Source organism: Poeciliopsis prolifica, unplaced genomic scaffold, assembly GCF_027474105.1.
Source record: "Poeciliopsis prolifica strain line A6 unplaced genomic scaffold, Auburn_PproV2 SCAFFOLD021, whole genome shotgun sequence".
In the NCBI taxonomy this organism is placed as follows: domain Eukaryota; kingdom Metazoa; phylum Chordata; class Actinopteri; order Cyprinodontiformes; family Poeciliidae; genus Poeciliopsis; species Poeciliopsis prolifica.
The window spans coordinates 3,020,406-3,041,639 of record NW_026562396.1 but is presented as its reverse complement, the minus strand read 5'-3'; the positions used below and the strand labels follow the sequence as shown (position 1 = coordinate 3,041,639).

Genomic DNA, 21,234 nt, shown 5'->3' with positions numbered 1-21,234 from the left:
ATAGTGTTACCAGAGGAGCTGTTCACAGCATTTTTCTGTGAGAGGTAATTTGTAGGTCAAAGAGAGATCTGTGTTTCACTATTTACCAGCTTAAAAGCATACCATAATCAGCTAGGTTGGAGAGATGTATCTGAAAATTACATTTGAAGACAAAATCATTCTGATGGATCTGATTTCTTTGTTACATTTGAAACAAACTACCTGACATGTCTTATATGAGGTAGAAATATTATAATCTTAAAAATACTCTTGACATCATGAATATTTCATTGAGCTATATATATATATATATATATAATATATATATATATATATATATATATATATATATATATATATATATATATATATATATATATATATATATATAAATAAAGTCCATTATTTCTTTTCACAGCTGCACAGATGTGCAGTTGGTAGCACTGTTGTCTTGCAGCAAGGTCTTGGATTGATAGGTTGGAGAGATGTATCTGAAATTTACATTTGAAGACAAAATCATTCTGATGGATCTGATTTCTTTGTTACATTTGAAACAAACTACCTGACATGTCTTATATGAGGTAGAAATATTATAATCTTAAAAATACTCTTGACATCATGAATATTTCATTGAGCTATATATATATATATATATATATATATATATATATATATATATATATATATATATATATATATAAAGTCCATTATTTCTTTTCACAGCTGCACAGATGTGCAGTTGGTAGCACTGTTGTCTTGCAGCAATAAGGTCTTGGATTCGATTCCCGGCCCGGGGTCTTTCTGCACAGAGTTTGCATGTTCTCTCCAGGTACTCCGACTTCCTCCCACAGTCCAAAAACATGACTGTCAGGTTAATTGGTCTTTCCAAATTTTCCCTAGGGGTGAAATAACTAGCTATGCATCTAGTTATTACACTACCTATTTTAGAGATAAATACTGTGTTTATTGAGAACATTAAATACTGAGATTATGAAAATCTAAAGACAAATCCTTGTAAAACAGAGCAAAAATTTAATTTTGCCTTCCAAATAAAACTATTTATAATTTTATTTATATACAGTATTTATGCCTGTAAGTTTCATGTTTATATATTTTGTTTTTGTAATAATAGATACCAGCTTTGTCTGAATATGAAGGTGAATAAGTGAATAAGTATAGCTGCATTATTCTACATAACAATAAGTTAATTATGTGTATGCAAGTTTTCTTTTGCATCTTAGCACTGTGATAAAAAGATAGCAAATAATATAATACAAATGCTGTTTTTTTAATTGCCCACATCACATTTACTTTCCTGCAGAAGTACCATACGGCTTTGTTGAAACAATGGCTGCTAACAAGTTCCAAGCTGTCAACATACTGCTGTGCAGCCCCATGACGATATAGAAGAAAATATATTTCTCCCACACCCTGACAGCGGCCGGAAAAACTATACAAACAGTGCTGCTCCACACTGTGAGATGACTTTGATCATAGCTGTCAGTCATTGATCAGAAAGTCATGCCTCGTGTGTTCTTGGAACTTTGTCTACCAGGAACAACCAGATGCTCAGTTTGCAGTCTAACTCTTATTTTGGAGGACTGGATAAACAAGATGATTACCTTTGAGACACAGGTATGTGAGCAGCAACCTGTATGGTATGCAATGTGAAATATCAGCTGTGCACCCATTATAACACAAGAAACTCCACAGCAAGTTATTTTGTGAGTACCAGCAGTTGTCAGTTTACATCAGTTTCACATGCCGTTTACACAAAATGCTATGTTGCCAAAAGTATTCGCTAGCCATCCAGTTCATTGAATGCAGGTGTTCCAATAACTTCCATGGTCACAGGTGTAATAAAATCTAGCACCTGGCCTTTCAGACTGCTTCTGCAAATATTCGTGAAAGAATGGCTCACTCTCAAGAGATCAGTGAATTCTAGCATATTATTGTAATCCAATGCCAATATGCATCGAGTCCTTTCATAAAGTATCTTTGCTACTGCGTATCCTGCAGTTAAGAGATACAGCTATTACAACAAGATAGAAGCATTTAGAAATGACAGCAACTCAGCCAAGAAGTGGTAGGCAACTTACAGGATAATGGAAACATCTCTGAAATCATGAATCTTGCCTTTCAATCTGGCATTTCAGTAAATGGGTCAGTTTTGAGGAGAGGTGTACTTGCCTGACTGCATTGTCAAGTGTGAGAAGTTTGTTACAGAGGGGGTAATGGTATGGGACTTTTTCTAAGGATTTAGCTCATCTTGTAGGTCCTTTGAAAGAAACTCTTAATACAGTATTTCAACATCCCAAGACATTTTGAACAGTTTCATTCCCTTAACTGTTTGGGAAAAGTTTCAGAAAGTTTTATTCCTGTTAAAACATACATTTTAATAGAAACACTTTTATTATTTTTTTAATATTTTTTCCCGGAGGATGGGAACAAACTGTAGGGGGGCATTAAAACAGTGGTGTTTTTTGTTTGTTTTTGTTTTTTTATTATTTATTTACTTTACAGTTATGCACTGCTTTGGTTTTTCTATTATGCAAGATCTAAATAAAATCCACTGAAATTAATAGTTGTGAGAAAATGTGAAATGGTATAAGGGCTAATTGAGATGTAACATCCACACAAAATTTAGCATCCCACATGTACCATCAGAATGCTGCTTTGTAATAATTTTTGACTTTTTAATTTTTCTTTCCTTTATTTAACCAGGTACACCTTGTTGAGATCTGGATCTCATTTTCAAGAGGGACCTGGGCAGAAGTTTGCAACATAATAATATATCATGTATATTGCATTTATTTAATCTATCTTGTGTATTTTGAATATATACACTAAACAAATATATATTTGGAAAAGTCAATCCTTATTTCAGCACCAAAACATTCACACAAAGTCGACTAAAGTTCACATACCAAAACTAGTCTAGTCTTCTTTTTACCATTAGATAGTTCATAAAAATGACAGAAGGGTCCTTTACCCAGGGGTTGCCTTCCTGCTTAGATCTATACGTCGTAATGGCAAAGATCAATAACCGACTGCTGACTCATCATTCACCCCTAGTCCACGCTGTCTCTGGTTAAGCTAACTGGCCCCATTTTGACCATTAAATTGTCATGTGTTATGACTAGCACAAGGGTGCCTGGCAACAAATGTTTGGCAGAATGTTAGAAGAATGACTCTTACAGTGCATGGTCTGCTGCACACTGAAAACAGTCATTACCACTGACAAGTAGCACCTATCTTCCTCATTAAAGGTTGACTCTCCGAAATACAGTCGAAACCCAGCCAGCTTTTTATTTTTAATTAGTGTATCGTAGCTGTGTGAATATCTATCTGTCTGTCCATCTGTCGTTAAACAAAGCAAAGAGTGTTAAACTCAGCCTTTCTAAGAGCTACCTGGGTCAAAGTAATTGCAGCCACCCCAGATGGTGTTAGTCATTCATGGATCATATTTGCTGGATAGCCTACAGTTCTTTGTTATAGTTTTCAACAGGGCTCTGACATATCTCCAGCAGATTCCCAGTCTATATATCTTTTTTGAAAAATCTCTTAAATTTCTTCAGATTTGATAGATCAGTGAAAACTTTTTAAACTTGATTTGACCTGCTTAAAGCATCACAAAGTTTAAGCACACTATAGCACAATGATGGTTTGAGCGGCTGCTCAATAAAAAGGTCTGTCTGTTCAGAGGGACAATAACTCCAATCCAGAGTTTTGTAGAACTTTATTTTGGAGCACAAAGTAAGATAATGTAAGCTTCAAAACTACATTTTGTAAGTAAGAGAAAGTCTCGTTCAAAATTATTTCCCTCATGTTATAGCCCTAGAAAAAAACTGTTTAAACAATTACATTTTCATGTTTACTAATACTTTTTTCCCCCCTGCTGTATGGCACATGTATGGATGCCTTGCACATTTATGCTCCAGACTAAAACATTTTTTTTATTACTTTCCAGCCAGCATGAACCCACATTCAAAATGCCATGTATTCAGGAACCATGTTCTTGATTTTATGTAAAGGAGGTGGCATTCCCCGACACTCTGGCTGTCATGTTTTCAAATCTGAAAGTTAGAACTGGGCTTTGCAAGGCAAATTTTTATTTGCTTAGAGATTCAAACAAGGCATGAAACCTATTGCTTTGCATGTTATCAGTGCAGCCTTTCACCAGGCCGGTGGTCGTTAAATTTCTGATATTCATTGGTGCAAATGCAAACAACACTTTAAACATGTGGAGAAAACATCATCAGGGTAAAGAAAAATTAACAAATATTTTCAGTGTATAACATGTCAAACAAAATTCTGTTTTTAATCTCAGATGTATGCTCATCAAAGTTAAATCTTTAATGTTTTGTCAGGTTTTGGGTTCAAATGTGATTTGATAAAATATTCTGACGTTTGTTTTGTTTGATCCTTGCATACTGTATACAATTATGTGTCTGAAAAATTATTTCCAGATGTGTTACAAATTTGATTAGTTTTAAAGAAGCCCATCAAAACTATTTATGTTGCACCAAATCTCCTATTTCACCAAGAACTTTGCAAAGAAATTTGCCCCCAGAGAAGTCACTTTCAAATGGCCACCTTTGTTTCTCCCCAACTATGAAACACAGAATTTACTTGTTTGATGAGCCGATGTAGAAATTATGTAAGAAAAAGAAAAGATTTAGCAGGATCACAGGGTTCAGATGTCATCATTACAAAGGAACCGCAGTGGAGAGATGGAGGGTGAGGGGTCAGGTAGGCAGAAAGACAATAGCCAACAGCTGGGAACGGTGAAAATGAGGAGAAGCAAGCAGGTGGGAAACGGAGCACCACAGCAAAGAGGATGTTAATGTGGGAAGGAAGGCTGTTCCTTCTCAACAAGTAAAAAGCATTCCTCTTGTTACTGAAGGTTATCAAGTTGCAGTGTGAAAGAAGCCCAAAGAAAGCCAGAGCAAAAATGGAAAGACTTACACACCACGGTAAATGGTACAAACTGGTAAACCTGGACAGATTACCATCATTTCAGAAGAATTATCCATTTAGCTATGTCAGTATTTATCTAAGGCTTATCACATGCCTTATATAGGTGCAGGAAAATAAATTTGTATAGAAAGACCATTTCATTGATTCCAGTATTGTTTGTACCATTAGAGGAACATGCTCTCCAAACCTGCACACTGAAAATCTTATGTTGCAAGAAGACAGTGCTAACCATGAAGAAATCATGCTGCCATCTCGTAATCCAATATAAATGGAAATGCAATCAAACTTAGGCTGACTGTGCTAAAACCTGTCAAGCCCCAACATTAAAAAGTAATTTGCTGCCCCAATACGTTTCATTTTGACTGTAAATCCAGTCATGTAAGATCCAATCATAATCGAAGGCTGTTTTGTTGTGGGTCGTATACTTGAGATCATATCCAACTATTAAAGGCTCTGTCACAAAAATATATCTATAAAAAACTACATAAACAGTATTCTAAGCTGTAGATTTACTCTGATCTCAGCAACCAGATAGCATTCAATGTGTTGTTACATAAACACAAAAAACATCTAGTCAGCTTTCACTACCCTGAGTGAAAACTTAAAAAACAAAAAAACATTTAACAGCATCCATGAGAATTTTTTTTTTCCATTTGTGTATTGAGTGCTTATGTATGAATACACCCATGTACAATCATGTAATGACACTCACCTATGAGCGAGTACCAGCAGCCTCATTAATATCAATTAAAATTTTAAATCATAAAAGTGAAATTTCACTTGTATGATATTAAAAGGTAAATTACAATTCACTTTTAAAACATTGCTTAATTATGTTTTTAAGAAGTACAAGGATTAGTTATAAGAAGTAAGTTGCTATTACTACAGTTACAAATCATTTGGGGTATTTGGGATACACACACACACACACACACTCGTCTGTGGTATTCAAAGGAAAGCTGAACATTTATTGAATCCACCAAATTACTCCACAACCTATAGGGTTTAGAACTAAATCCGGTGTGAAGGTGGCTTAGCTGTTCTACCAAAGTATCACCATTTATCTGATTGAAAACCAATCCCTTATTATTTTCCAGCCAGCATGAGGTTAGTCCCCTCAAACACTTTCAATTCCTTCCTTGCGGATGGGTTTCCATATTACCCATGGTTAATTATTCATGCACGCTCGCTTGGCACCTCACTCGGAAAATAAAGCAAACCCTTTTGGACTCCCGATACAGAATAGCACTGTGACCTCTCTGCTGAACCCAGCTGCATTGTTCGTTCATCTCCTGCTGCTAGTAAGAAAGAAACTGGAGCCCAGGTGGAGATCATTTCCTTCATGTGTAAAACCGCATCTCTCGCACAGCACACGCCTATAAGCAGCCAACAGAGTGTGCGCAGAGGCTGAAGAGCTTGGTAAAGTCCCTTTTGTAATGTGCAAAATGATATCTCTGCAGTGTAACAGTCTCTATTACAGTGGGGGAAGAGATTGTCTTACCCTCCGGATTTGCTTCAAAGAACACAACAGATGAGCCCGGGCTGCTTGCTATGGACTTGTAGAGCTCATGATTATCTACAAGATGAGAATTGTAACAGCTAAACTAGGAGATAGAGGCAGGCGATGCAGGCTGTGAAGTCTGGGTGAGGTCTGAAAACACAAATTTACTAAAAAATAAAGTAAAATAAATATAATGGCTATATTTATGAGAGCATTTGTTTTTACTGCCTTGTGAGGCTTCTCTCGCCCATCAAAATACATCTCTCCTCTTCTTCTGTTTTGACATCCCTATGATCTATGTAAAAAACATACATACAATAAACCTGCTCATATTATTCTAATCCTTGAACAAGCTCTTGCACAAAAGTTTTGGTCCTTTTTTGACAACTTTTCAGAAAAAAGTCAAATAAACAATGATCCCTTGATGCATTTCTTCTTCTCCTGCCCTGCATTATTTTATTCTTAACCCAAGTTGCATAGTTGGATAAAATAGATGAAACATGACCAACCTGGATTTACTATTAATTAGTTGTTTATTTTTGATGCATCCATTTAACAAATCTTCAAAACATATACAGTAGATATGTCTTTAACCCAAAAAAACAACAGGAGTTTAAGTGTTTTTTTAATTATTTTTGCATTATGTGCAAGCCCTTTGAAAAGTTCTGTTAGTCCGTGGGATGTGGAAATTTAAAAACTTCAGGAAGCACTCTAGATTCTTGCAGAAAGTTGAGGCATGGAGGACGATGACACTGAAGAGCAAAGAAAAAAACCATTATTGCATTAAAAAAAAACAAAAAAACCCCACTAACATTCCTTGGGCATCTTGTGAAATCATCATTGACCTTGTGAAATAGTGTGAGACATTGCATCGCACCAATGGAGGATGTAAAAGTGGTAATAAGGAGATATGTCCTTTAATAAAAAAGAAAAATGGAGAATAAAACAGAAAAACCACTTGAGCACACTTTCTATGACGCAGAAAGAAGGAGAGTTGAATGAAACAGTCAAAAATCACGTTTGTATGTAATGATTGTCTTAAAAAAAAAACTATTAATTTACCTGCCAGTGTAAACACAGAAACATCAATCACGCGCCCGGGGTGGCTGGTAGTACTGCTGCGTGGGCCTCGAGCGTCTCGGCTGTCCATCACCTCCACGGCGAAACTCCAGTGAACTGTCATAGTAACCGTCATCGTCCTCCTGAAGATGCAGATTTGACATAATTGTGATGTGCCGCTGCTTGTAATCAGACTAGACTGCATAAATATTTCATTAGCTTTCTGCACATCACAGAAATACGATTTGATTACTGTTTTTAAAAACAGTGCTAGCTCGGACGCTTATACTGAGGATAAACTAATAGTAGTATACCGCTTACCATCATGTCATCTGGAACAGGTCTGATGTTATGCAGGAGGACCTCTTCACAGTTTCCATAATCACTAAACACGACCACTGCTGTCGAGCCAGAAGGATGCACAGCGTCTATCCTGGCATGGTAATACTTGCAGGCACAATGAAAGAAAAACAAATGAAACCAAATTTGAATAGAAAAAAAAACAACTTCCATATGCAAAACATTTGCACTATTTACTTAATGACAATCAAATAAAAAAAACAATGAAGATTCTAAAGACTATTTTTGGTATAAAACAAGCTCAAGAAAAAAGAGAAATGGTTTCAACACGTTTCAGGTTAGTCAAAGCATGTCATACCTTGTTGTCTTCCCAGTACAGAGCCAGGCATGCGTCTCCAGGTTTCCATGCATGTTCAGTGATGTAACCTTTTTCTGTTCCTCTAGGTCCCTGACCTCGGCCTTGCCCTGTCCTCCTTTTAGATCCCTGGTTGTTATGAGCGTTCCTCTTGGGCTGCTGCTCTCTGTTTTGAGGACAGGGTGAGTTTATTGGCTTAATGGGCCCAGTCCTTTTATGTTCCAACTCTCCATTTTGGAAGTGTGAAGGATCGCCCGTTACAGTTCGGGACCCCTGTGATAATCCCACTTCCTGTGAAGTTCCTGAGCTTCCTCCTCTCGGGTTAAAGTTCAATGGCCCACCGTCCCTCTGTCTGTCAAAGTGGTCAGAGTTTGGCCGCTCAACTCTACCCTTCCTCCTGTTGTTGCCGGCTTCCTCGTTTCTTTCTGAGCGTTTATAATTTCCTCTTCCATCTACTTCCCCTCCTGCAGGATTACTCGGTTTAGAGGTGGGCACGTTTTCTTTTAGCCCTCGCCTGTGAGGCGGTCCAGACATATTACTGCCGTTCCCATTTCGAGACCGCTGGTGGTAAGCCCCGCTAAATTCAGTCTGCTGCTGAGATTCTTTTAAATGTGCGAGAGGAGACATAATGGTGGCGGGAACATTCTGTTCGTCTCTAATTTCTCTCCTGTCGTTCTGCGCTCGGTCAGATGTGCTCCGGGGCCATTTCTCCTGGCCCCTCCACTGCTGGGCAGGAACCGACATTTGGGGTGTTCCCGAGTTTAAGCCTGCCTCCTGGCCAGGTTTGGGGAAATCTGTGTCTTTATGAAAGCGGGGCGGCCTGTCGTTCCTCTGTTGCCTGTGGTCACTGTGTGAGAACTTGGTTTGGGATGCATCTTTGGCATGATAGTTTGAGTTGGAAAAACTAATTTTGTTCTCATACTGCCGCTGTGTTATCTGATTCTTTGGCTCTGAAAACAAACCAAGCAAATAATTATTGCAGAGAAATATTTACAACTCACGGAATGCTGACACAATTCTCTTCTACTCCAGATTTAACTTGAGTGAACTTGTTAGGGGGGCATTTTTTTTAAAACTTGTGGTTAGTGTTGAATGAGAAAACCAGTCACCTACCATCAATGGAGAAAGCTCCCATCTTGGACTCGAGAAAGTCAAATAGGGTGCTTGGTCCAGAAGGTCTTCCCCCTGCTCCGACCTCCTCGTCTTCATTTCTCGACCTACCTCTGCCCCTTCCTCTGCCTGCAAACAAGACCATACATCAAAAGTTAAGATTAGTTTGATCACATAATTTGAATTTGTTGTACTTTAATATTACAGTTGCACTGAAAGCAGTTTTCTGACCGATCGCCGATTCCCGATCTTTAAGAAGTCAGACTATTCGATTCCGATTTTGGCTGATACCATTTGCTTTTTTTGTCTGAAATGTCGCTAAATATAGCAAGAAAGTTGCTGGGTTGGCAACAGTGGGATGACTATTAACTGCAAACGTGCAGACATGACCAAATGTGGGCCAGTCTACCCATCAAACCTTTCTCATGAGAGAGCAAAGGAGGACAGTGGTTGATTTTAAGACCTTTGCTATGGTAGATAAGGTCGAGAGATAAGATAGGCTTCACATGCAAATATCGGCCAATCACGGTTCCCCAAGAATTAAGGAAATTCACGCCAATAAATCAGCTGGCGATAAATTGGTGCACCCCTATTTTATATGTTTACTTTGATAAATATGTCAGCTGCTTAATCACATCTTCCACAAAAGGAAATGGGAGTAAAACAAAAGACCAATGTTTTTGATTTAATACATGTTATGGTCCTACACAATCATGGGGGAGACTGCTGCCCTGACAGTCACAGACAAAGTCATCAAAGAGACTGAAAAACAAAATTCATTGAAAAAGAAGCTGGTTAAATGTGTCATATCTACTATCTTAGTGCAAAATTGAGTGGAAGGAAAATGCTCAACATCAAAATATATGACACATTACAGTAAAAGCTTGTGCACACTTCCTAATGACCTGGGATGTTGTTCATTTCCATTTATTCCATTCTTCATAGAGATTTCTAATAAATGACTGTCGGCACTTTGATTTTTAGCTTTTTTACCGACATTATCGTGACTGATATAAGTTCCAGCCCTACTCACATTGAATACCACTAATAACTGAATTAATGACTGAGTTATAATTGTGCTTTAACAGTTAGCAAACTGCGCAAACACAAAATTCATAGAAAATCTATGAAGTAGATGAAGAGGAAGAACACAAGGACCCAGAAGGCAGGAGAGCTGAAGCAACCCGAGCTTCCTTCAGCACTTTAGCAGAACCACAAATTGATCGCTTTCATGCCACACAGGAAAGATGCAATAATTGATGCAAAAGGACCTCCAACCAAGTATTTAGTGCATCTACTAAGTACTTTCCAATAAGTCAACAACTCTGCTTTAAAATCCAGTTTTTATTGGTGCTCTATAATATTCACTTTTCTTGAGAAACTACATTTTGGCCTTTCAATAGCTCCAAGCCATAATTAGCAAAGCTAACTGAAATAAATGCCTAAAATACATCATCTGAGTAATTTAATTGGGGAAACATGTTTTTACCTACATTATATTTCAGACAATGTTCATTAATTTATCTAGGAGTTTTGGAAAGGGTCACAGGTGTGTATATTTATGCAAGTCTGTGAATATGTATGGTTTGTGTTCATTATAAGACTTTGCCCATCCTCATCAAGCATGATAGCTTTGATCAGAGAGAAAAGCCCTCTGGACTGATTATGATTTATGTATGAAGTAACAACAATAACGTTTTTATAAGAAGCTTAGGATGATTAAACAAGTTTCAAGTTGCTGCGGGACGATTTTTAGCGTGGAGAAACATACATAAAATATCCGAGGTAAAACAATATCCAACTGAAACCTTATCATGTCTTTAGGGGGGGAAAAGTCAGCATTGCAGCAGTTCTTGATAAATGAACTAAAACCCGCAGCACAGCCATCGTGGACCGTTAATTAGGCTTCTGGTGATTTTCAGCACATTTCAGGGACCGCCACGTTGCTACCCAACCTTTTCCTAACCTCTGCCAACTTTCTAGATCCAAGAAGTACTGCAGGGTGAGGAATGTTATCTGTGTTCCAGTGTGTGTGTATGTGTGTGTGTTTATGAACCTCTAAGTTGTGGCTTGTTAGGCTCGGGGACCAACGAACCAGGTCTGCTACCGGAAGATCCGGTCAGTAGGCTGTTTAGTGCTACTTCAAGGTTGTTATTGTTATCCATCAGAGCTTGTCGGGCAGCCTCCCTATTAAAGCCCATCTCCATAATGTCTCTCAGAGCCCGTTCATCCACCTAGACACCACACGTAATGAGAGGAAGAATACATATGAACTGGATATACTGCATGGACAACTCAAAAATTTATAAACCTACATTTACATAAAGCTAAAATACTAGAATGAAAAGACCAAAACAGATGGTTCAGGTTTTGTATGGCTGTGGATTTAAGTTTTAAACCGACTATCTTTAACATACTTTGAAGCCAAGCTTAATCACATCCTATTCAATTCCACTTTCTGTCAAAGCCAAAGCTGTGTAACTAGAAAACACTAGAACAAAAAAGAAACCAAGATAAATTGACCGCCACTTGAGTTCATTTACCTTCAGTTCATTTACATTTTTTCAATATCCTAATCAATGTGTTATATAGCCTCTGGACCATAAAATAGAAGCTCAGTCAAAATCAAAGAGCCAAAAAAGGAGCACTAACCAAGATCCAGTGGAAAAAAAACTAAACAATTTGAAACAATCAATGCACATTAACAGACATAGGGTTGTTTTTCAGGAACATTTTTACATAAGTCCAAATTATATTTATCTTCTCACCAGTTCTCTATAGTTTCCATCTTGTCTGCTTTCTGTTCTTTCCGGCTTGTCTTCTCGCCTCCTTTGCTGGTAAGAGTCTTTGCTTCGAGAGAAGGATGCTGCAGTGGATAAATTACTGCCCGCATTTCCTCCACCGCCAAATGTGCGAGGGCCCTGAGGAGAGGAAAAAAAAGAAGAAAAAAAAAAACATTAGGGACAATGGAGTCGCAGAAAACCAATCAAAACATAATGCTTTGTAGCTGGTGGTGAAATTATGACTTTTAATTCAAAGAGTCGAAGGAATAATTCAAGTTAACCTGAATGTCAATAAGTCTCATGTACTTTAAATATAGAACCAATTTAATAGCTTGTGCTAAAACTGCAATCAATATGCAATACGCTGTGATTTGTCAGCCAAAGAAAAACAATAGTAGAAAAGGCCTATGTTTAACAATGGAAGACAAAAGGAAAGATGTTAATCAATTAGTCAAACAAGAATATAATTGCAACTTTATGTTTTAGATAACTACAATGCAGAGTGACACTGGTTACATACAAATTTATGGTGGGGTTACTTACTTCTTTAGCCTTCGAAACTTCAGCTATAGCTGCCGTTCGCTGCTTTTCGAACTCGTCGTTCTCGTCTGTGCTTTTGATCACATTTTGAGTCTGCAGGGTTTTCCTCTGATCTAGTTCCCTGCTGTCTACGTCATCCTTTCTTCCACACTTCTGTAAGAAGGTTAAAAACACATGATCCACATATTAAAGCGAAATAGATGAAGGAAATACACACTTAAATTGCAAATGTGTTTCCATATGCAAGTGCCAACATTAAAAAAATTTACATTTGGACAAAAAAAAAAACTAGTCGGAGAAAAAAAAAATCAAATTTAATGCATTATTGCTTCCAAAATGAGATCCAAGCAATCAGATTCACAATACTTATGCCGGTGAGGATGCAGCAATAAAGATCATATTAATTTCTAAATAATAATAATAATGTTAGGTATACATTTTAAATTAAAACAACCTAATCTTCCCTTGTAATGCATAGCAAGGGATCATTCCACTTAAACATTTTAACATTTTGTACATTTCAAGTGGCAGTTCTATGAATTTCATCAGCAATTCAAGACTAGAGATGCAGCTAAGACCAGAGCTTTTATATATACACATCTATACCAAAGCCGATTTTTTTAAAATCAGCGAGTGTCTTTTTAAAGATTTAAAAAGATACAACTGTTCCAAGAGATCAGAGAACTTTACTGCAAATTTGTTAAGACAAGAAATTAACAGCAAATATTGACCGAATGAAATAAAAGAGCATAAAACCAAAATTTTATGTAGGCCTTGTTCGCAACATAAAGACAGGAAAGAACATTAAGACGCTTTAGTGCAAGATGAGCTTTTAAACATGTTTGGATAAGCGTCTTCGTTTATTGTTCTGGATCATGGGACACCCAAGAGAAACTGGTTAATTGACAAAAGTTCTCTGACTGGTGTGTGAATGTTGTCCAGCTAGGTATGATGGGTTTACCCCATTTAAAGCTTTAAAAAAGTTAATAAAATGTCCAAATCGGACTAAAAGCAAAACAGGAAGCTATTGGAGAGATGACAACCCTGAAGTTGACTATGATTGTGTATTTTTGTGCCCATTAAGAGACATGCTGCTTCTCTCTGAAAACTATGCAGAGAATTAACCTAGACCAACATAAAGAATATACAAACATAGAGGAGACATAAAAGGGCAAGAATATTTTTTGCACAAGGCTTTAAGATGAATATATGGTTTTATCTTGGCAATGGTTCTTGACAGGCAAAAAGTTGATTTTAAAACTGCATTTATCTGCTTCTGTAACGTCAAGGGGATGACAAAAACCGAATCCAGATTCCAGGCAGCAGGTTAACAATTATGAGTCACATAATCGATTTTGGCAGTAAGGTTGCTCTGAAAACTAAATTTGCAGATGGCTCTGAAAATTCTTACTTTGCATCAAATCTCTGCTGAATTTTTAAATTTTTAAGCACAATTATTCAAACAGATTCAACAATTTTGTTGTTTATATCAGGGCAAAACCAGTTTTCAAGGTATGGTTAAAAAAAGATGCGGTGTTGTCATTAGTAATGTCCCTCACCTGACCAAATGGCACGAAAGGTGGAGGTCCACCTTCTGCTCCAATGTTACTCCTGCTGTGTTTGGCCAGACTCTGCGGGTTGAAGGAGAAACAAACTCATCTCAAAATGCGAAAGACAAGTACAACTCCAAAAACATTGACAGAACAGACACATGGTGGCAACTACACAGTTAAAATAACTTAAAATATAATGATGGTTTTATTGTTAAAACACAAAGCTGAGTTTTAGTTGATCCTCACCCTTTGTAGCTCCCATTTCTCTACCATATGATCCACTTCTCCCCCAAGGACGTGGATGTTTGAGTCATCGAGCAGCAAAATACCGTTTTTAACTTGGATTGAACCAATGAGCTTTACCTTGGTCCCGGGAGGTGTATTCAAACTGAAAGATATACAAACAAAAGACAAGAAAATTGTAATAAAAGTAAATGAATAAAGAAAAATAAACAACAGCTATGAGTAATTATTACGCCCACAGCTCAGATTTCAAGGATTTAGCACATTTTAACTGTACCTACCAGCTCTAACACCCTATTGCCTTATCACTCTGTAAATGACATGGAGCAGTGCCAGCAGATGGGTGGCAAAGCTAAGAGAGACTATTAATAATCCCAGCTGCTCGCCCATCCTCATGGTAAATTAAAAGCGCCTCTATCTCATCAGGCCTGATAAGGCCTCTGCCTCTCTCATTAGGAAAGCACAGGGACTTGGAGGGATTTCCAGCTACTGATGCTGGAAGCCAAAGTAACAATTAGGGATTTCACTCCAGACCTCTGGGATAGATGGTGTTCTCATGACACCGGCGATGTAGAAATGAGGTGCAGCGTATCCCTAATTCAATCACAAACACACTATTCAACCTCAATAGTTGCTTCTTACTGTTTAATTGTGCTCCCTTTATATCACTGTCTTACATAGTGAACAGCTCGGTAATCCATCTCATCCTTCTTTTCCATCCACTTAAGGCCTCCCTCACACTAAAGCGGACACTTTCATCAGAAACATTAAGCGCTGCTGTCGGATGCCCGTGTGTGTGTGTGTGTGTGTGGCGCTCATAAAGAGGGGATTTGTTCTGTTCTCTCCTCTCTTCCCATCAGGAAGTCACGGACTACATTCTGGCCACTCCACCTGTACAGACTGGCTAGTCACCATGGCAGCAATCACCAAGGCCACCGTTGCTTGGATGGAGATGTAATTAAGGCTGCGAGTTGTTAAATCAGCTGCTGCCACATGGAAATTGCAGATAAAGGAGAAATTCAGGCACACGGCAGGGTGAAAGTGTTGACAAGGGGGTGGAAGAGGAGTGTGTGCAGAGAGGCCTTACACATTAGCTAAGAATATGAGGACGTGGCTAAATGCGTACCTTTCTACATCAATTTTGCTAAGAGAAATGAAATTAACGTTTTATTTAACGGGTCATTGTTATTAATCATTTAGTTTTATTGAGAAAAAGAAAAAGTTAACATGAATTAACAAGGATATTTCAGCTTTCGTGTAGATTTTGTGACGCAAGCTCATTTTATCTTGCAAAAGAAAAATACAAACTATCGACACACTTATTGTTATGAAACAAACAATCCTAAAAATAAAAAATAAAATATAAACAGTTAAATCCATTTTCAGGCAATGGTTACTTTTCCTACAGAAATATTAATCAACATAGACTTTTCAAACAAATACAAAAAACTGCACCTGCTATTTTGTACAAAAAAAAAAAAAAACTACCTGAGTTTGGACAGATGTTTATATTCCAGTCCAACACAGGTGGTGTGCCCATCTGTCATTTGGAGACGCAGCATTCTCGGTGCTCCCGGGGACTCTTCATGGTCTTTGGGAGACGAGATGTTTCTCACTTTCTGCACCTGGAGGACACATGGACCCTCCAACTGTCCATTTGCAAAAAGACAAACTAAATTAGATTGAGAGGAAAATGGGCATGCGGTGCAAGCAAAAGCTCCAGCAGTTGCAGTGCAGGATGCACTCAGAATAAATTATTTTTTTGAAGCATGACATGGGTAAATATTTCCGTTTAAGAGGCTAATGACAGCACAGGTTTGTTTATTCCCCAAACTGCTCCACCGCTTACATTTGGATTTAGTCAGCATTTCGTATTTGGAGAGAGAAGACGAGCTAAACACACAAAAGAATGTTTGTTTTAATAGCTGGAACATTTTCTCTGCAATTACTCAGATTCAGCATCACAAGCAAAAAAAAAAAAAAGAAAAAAAAAATTATTTGCCAGTCTGTTAGCACCATCTAGTGGAACTTCTGAGAACTACATTATGGATGAAAATAAAGGCATTGGTTTTCTTCTAAAACCAAAAAATTGGTTAAAGTGCATAATTTTTTATTGAAGAGGATCCATACATTGTTATGAAAAAAGTGTTTCTTTACATATTCCTGCTTGAATCCTTCAGATCAATTTAATTTTAATTTCTGACAAAGACAACCTCAGCAAGCAGGAAAGAAAATCTGTTTTCTTATTATTTTCAGAAAAAATAGCTACTCAAAACTATCATGTTCTATGTAAAAAAGACCCTAAAACTAGAAATTGGTTGAGCCATACTTGACAAAAACTGCCATCAATGTACAATGAACATTAATGAGCATTACACAGTCACTGTGAAATTACACGAACCCACTCTTTTATTCCAGAATTGTTTAAGGTCAGATGTACTGGAGGCTTCTCCAGCATGGTCTTTTTATGCTCAATCCACAGCATCTCAATCAGATTTCCATCTGGCCTTTAACTAGGACACACCAACACCTTCCTTTTATTTTGCTGAGCCTTTTTGAGGTGTACTTGCAGGTGTGCTCTGAATCATTTGTTCTGCTGCATAACCCAAGAGTTCTCTGAGCTTAAGGTCACAAACTGAAGGCCGGACATTCTTCTTCTTCATGATTTTCTGGTACAGAGAAGAACTTATACCTTCATTAATTACAGAAAGTCATCCTCGTCCTGAAACAACCCCAAACCACACTACTACACCATGTGTAAAATGCTGTGGTAGTTTTGTATAAAAAGTTAATTTTTTTTTTACTTAAATTCACAGAATATTTTCCTAAAGTTATATTAAGATATAGTATGGCAAATGTGAAAGACTGTGACGTGTGTCTGTAAAAGTCTTTGACCCAACCTTGTGTTGTCAGGCAAGTTCTATTAAAAAGATTAATTGGTTTACAGTAATCAGGCCTGGGTGTGGTGGAGAAACTGAACTCAACCTTCCAAAAAACTGTGGTGAACAATGGAGAAGGTTAGTTTTCACATAGAGTGAGCTTTTTGATGAGTTATAAGTTACTCAGTTATAAGTTCAGTTATAAGTGAACTCATCATTTAAAAAAACAATTTGCTTATACTCATGTTTCATTTGTCTGACAACATGAAAAATGTATTTGTGACCAAAAAATTTAAACAAAGTTTTATAAGATCACAAAATCTTTTCAAAGCCATTTTATAGACATGAATTACGCTTACCTTTTCAGTTCTTCCACTATTTATATCAGATGGAAGAATCTTTTTCCCAATAGGCCTAAGATCACTCTGTAATGGACATACTGCATCATTAGAAAGAAACAACACATATCACAGCAGTCATAAATGACAAGAAATGAAAATGACATTGTGAGATACTGCTAAAAAATACAATATATATTACAATTCACATTTTGATGAGCATCTATTAACATAAAACTGATTTCATCCACCTAGTTGCACAGCAGAACACCAAAGCATTGATGTGGCCACAAATAATATGGTTTAGAGAAGGACAATTAGATTACTAATAACATTTTCAAATATTTAACAAATCACACCATACTAAATCTCTTATCAGGCTTGTCTATGTTTAAAGATTCTCTCCAATGAATAAAATGAAAAGCAAATACATTTTCATCTAATATCTGGTGCAAACTACATTTTGTCTTTTCATATCTGGGGGCAATAAATGTGCTAATATGGCAAATAAAACCCAAGGTTTTTACAGGCTTTGTGACAATTTTAAAGTATTCCCTTGATATAGAAATAACAACCAAGGGCTTTACTTCAAAAGCAATCCTTTCTAATTCTCCACTTTTTTTCCTCCATCATACTTTTATTTAAAAACCAACAATAACCTTTGCTTTTATATTAAGAATATTAGCTTTATTTTAAGTTTCTTTGAACTTTAATACATTTTATGAGTCTATCTCTATCTTAAAGTAAAAAAGGCTGGGTGAAGCTGCTCTGTGGCGACGTGTGCAAGTGCTGCTTTAGATCTTTTGGCAGCACTCCAGGCTGAACCGTAAAGGTCAGTGCTTTCGTAGTGGAGGCGAACATTCTGTGCTCATCTGAAACTACAGGTAAGATGAACTGCCTTTTTGTCCTTCTGAAGACAGAAGGGGGAAGGGAATGCTCCCCAGTCTGAACATGTTAATTTTTTTTTCTAATACGTGCAAGTACGGTAACTTTTAAGTAATTGAGCCATCTAAATACAATGTGTATATGAAAATACACATAGAATTGAGAAATAATACCGGTTCCATCACTTTAATGACACACATCATGAAAATGAGAAGATTACTGACATGCTGACATGTCATAAAAATGATACATTGCTAATCTCACTTCCAACTGAGAAGTTGATCAAAGAGAAATGAGGTGAGGAGAAAGTGTTACTCTACATGCAGGGAAACTACAGCCAACACAATTTTCTTCCCAATAATAAGTCCCAGATTGACATTAAGATTGAAGTCATATGCCATAAGGACTGAAATGCCATTCAAAATTGTGCCCACAGATTTGTTTTTTTTTAATTACTTTTCTAAATGTAAGTTAAACCCTTAGAACGTCTAGTACCCAAAGCAATAAAAAAAATAAATTAGATATTTGCAATTTCCCTGGAAACTAAAAAATAGAGCTGTTGGATTGCAAAAATGCCAATTTAAAACGTAGAAAATTAAAACTCACGTCAAGTGCAATGCGAATAAGGTCACTCAGTGTAACTTTCTCTGCAGATCCTTTCAGTTCCGCTATGCCTTCATCACTGAGGTACCTGGATGATACACATTGTGGAGAAAAAAGATGATGAACCTGAAAAGGGTTTTATGTGGTTTCATGGATTTGTAAACATTAAAAAAAGTTAACTTTTTTCAAAAGGTAAAGAATAATTATCAACTTTTTAAAAAAAAAACCTTGATGATGCATTGTTTAAGCAACAAACAATTGTATCATGTAACTCTATTTGTTAAGAGTAGATCAGTATATTGAGTCCAAAAGAAAAAAAGTTCTCTCCATCGACTGGGAAAAACCTTTTAGTTAAACCACTGTATTTGAGACCAAACCCAATAAGAATTACAAAACAAAAATACACTGTTTATTTCACTTTAAATGATGTTCAAAGAGATTTTATAAGACAGAAAAAAACTCTCTTACGTAGAGCCTGGAGAATAGGACCTGAACATACAGTGCTGGACTAAATATGCTCTTTCTTCATGTACTTCAACTTTAGTATATTAGTGAATGGAGTAATGCAAATAAACACATGAAACAAACAGTTAAAAAACTAGAAAGCCAAGCAGGAAGAAGACAAGTACTGACAGAAATGTAATAATAGCATTGTTTTGACCTCTCGCGATGGGTGACTTCTTAAATGCTGTCGTTTAAATGGAGTGAACTGTTTTACACACAGAAAATGATGTAAAAAAATATGAAGGGGCAAAAATGCAGCATTTTGTTTATTACGTTTAAAATCTTAACATTTAGGAAAACCATTGTTTTGCCGCAGAAGTGCTCTAGTTCAAACATAAAGAAGCATGTGACTACTGACACACTTTATTAGCCAGGAGACGTAAAAACGACATCTTATGTATGTATGGACCTGCTGCACAGAGTGGATTCTACAGACTGTGCAAAACGCAGCACTGCTAATCGCTGCATATTATGCGTTTAAATGTAGTTCAAGAATCTCATTTAGAGGACTGTCTTCTCATATCAACAGTATTGTTCACTGACCACGAGAAGAAGCATCTGTTTGTCTTTAATGCTAAGTGTGCGCTAGCTAGCAGAAGCGTCATTTGCTATTCTGAGGCAGACAACAAAAAATAAGTTATTGAAAGTATAATTTTATCCTCCCGAACACCATATTCTCGGGTTTTTGTGCGTAAGTCTGGCTGAGGTAGGACTCTTACAATACTCTGACTGGAAATCAGCAGACTATTGCAACCTGTCTGACATCTCAGCATAACTGCTGCTAGCAGCAACATAAGCTAACATGCTACCTACCAGCCTTCTTTGACCAGAGATTCTGTCAGATCGGTCATTTTTGTCCAAATTGGAGATGTCTAATGAAGACAATGGTAGCTTTAATGAGTGACCAAGTAACAAACAATTATCTGGTACTGTGATACATAATATTTTCTTTCAAACAAAGCTCGTTAATGTGAGCACTAAATGACCCAGTCGTAAATACGTCACCGAATGAGACGCGTTGTGAGAGTACGGAGTGCCGAGAGGATCAAAAAAGAGATTTCTCTTTTTCTTTGCTTTAAAAGAAAAGGAAAAGCGTTTCATTTTTAGAAATGCAACTGTTTATAAGTAAGTTCTTCTTTTATGGATATTATGAATAATAAATAAGAACATTGATGGAGTTGCATTACAAAAAACTGTTTATTCCCAAAAACATCCACTGTTTTGGAAACGGTATTGACTTGCTACATTAACAATGTTTTCTTATGCTGTATTTATACAGCATTATTTGTCTTTGTATATATCTAGAAGTCTTGATATTGATTTATACTCGCTGTCCTGTTGCTGCTTCTAGACCTGAATTTTACCAAGTCGTTTCTACTTTCTATTCTATTCTATTCTATTCTATTCTATTCTATTCTATTCTATAGAATTTTATAGGATAGAATTGTATTCTATTCTATTTACAATACAAAATGGTTATGATCATTTTAGACATAACATAATATAACAACTGACCTTTCTTTTCACCTGTTATCATGATCTGCAATTAAATTGTAATCTTTACAGACTTGTGTAAACCTAGGATGGCTGTGGAGTCATAACCATTTCATATTTTCAAAGAA

The 21,234-nt window shown here is 36.8% G+C and overlaps 1 protein-coding gene across 2 annotated transcripts; it reads right to left on the bottom strand.

Moving 5' to 3' along the window:
- Positions 1-6,974: 6,974 nt before the first annotated feature.
- On the bottom strand, positions 6,975-20,619 carry tdrd3 (tudor domain containing 3). Of its 2 annotated transcripts, XM_055045243.1 has the most exons (14): positions 20,426-20,619; positions 19,112-19,196; positions 17,642-17,707; positions 15,892-16,052; positions 14,407-14,548; positions 14,167-14,238; positions 12,611-12,760; positions 12,053-12,205; positions 11,341-11,518; positions 9,288-9,413; positions 8,178-9,124; positions 7,841-7,966; positions 7,523-7,662; positions 6,975-7,212 (listed from the first exon to the last, which is right to left on the bottom strand). In XM_055045243.1, the coding sequence occupies exons 1-13, from the start codon at positions 20,461-20,463 to the stop codon at positions 7,546-7,548; spliced, it is 2,361 nt and encodes a 786-aa protein (XP_054901218.1). In that variant the 5' UTR covers positions 20,464-20,619; the 3' UTR covers positions 6,975-7,212; positions 7,523-7,545. The 2 variants fall into 2 exon arrangements, with proteins under 2 accessions (XP_054901218.1, XP_054901219.1); XM_055045244.1 differs by lacking the exon at positions 20,426-20,619 and having other exon boundaries at positions 17,642-17,721; positions 19,112-19,172.
- Positions 20,620-21,234: the final 615 nt, after the last annotated feature.

Excerpts from the sequence above, each read along its gene's own strand:
- tdrd3 (XM_055045243.1), bottom strand. The coding sequence starts at position 20,463 with ATGACCGATCTGACAGAATCTCTGGTCAAAGAAGGCTG. Across the intron at positions 7,967-8,177 it reads TGTACTGGGAAGACAACAAG|TATTACCATGCCAGGATAGA; the intron begins GTATGACATGCT and ends TGTGCCTGCAAG. Across the intron at positions 7,663-7,840 it reads CTGTTCCAGATGACATGATG|GAGGACGATGACGGTTACTA; the intron begins GTAAGCGGTATA and ends CTGCATCTTCAG.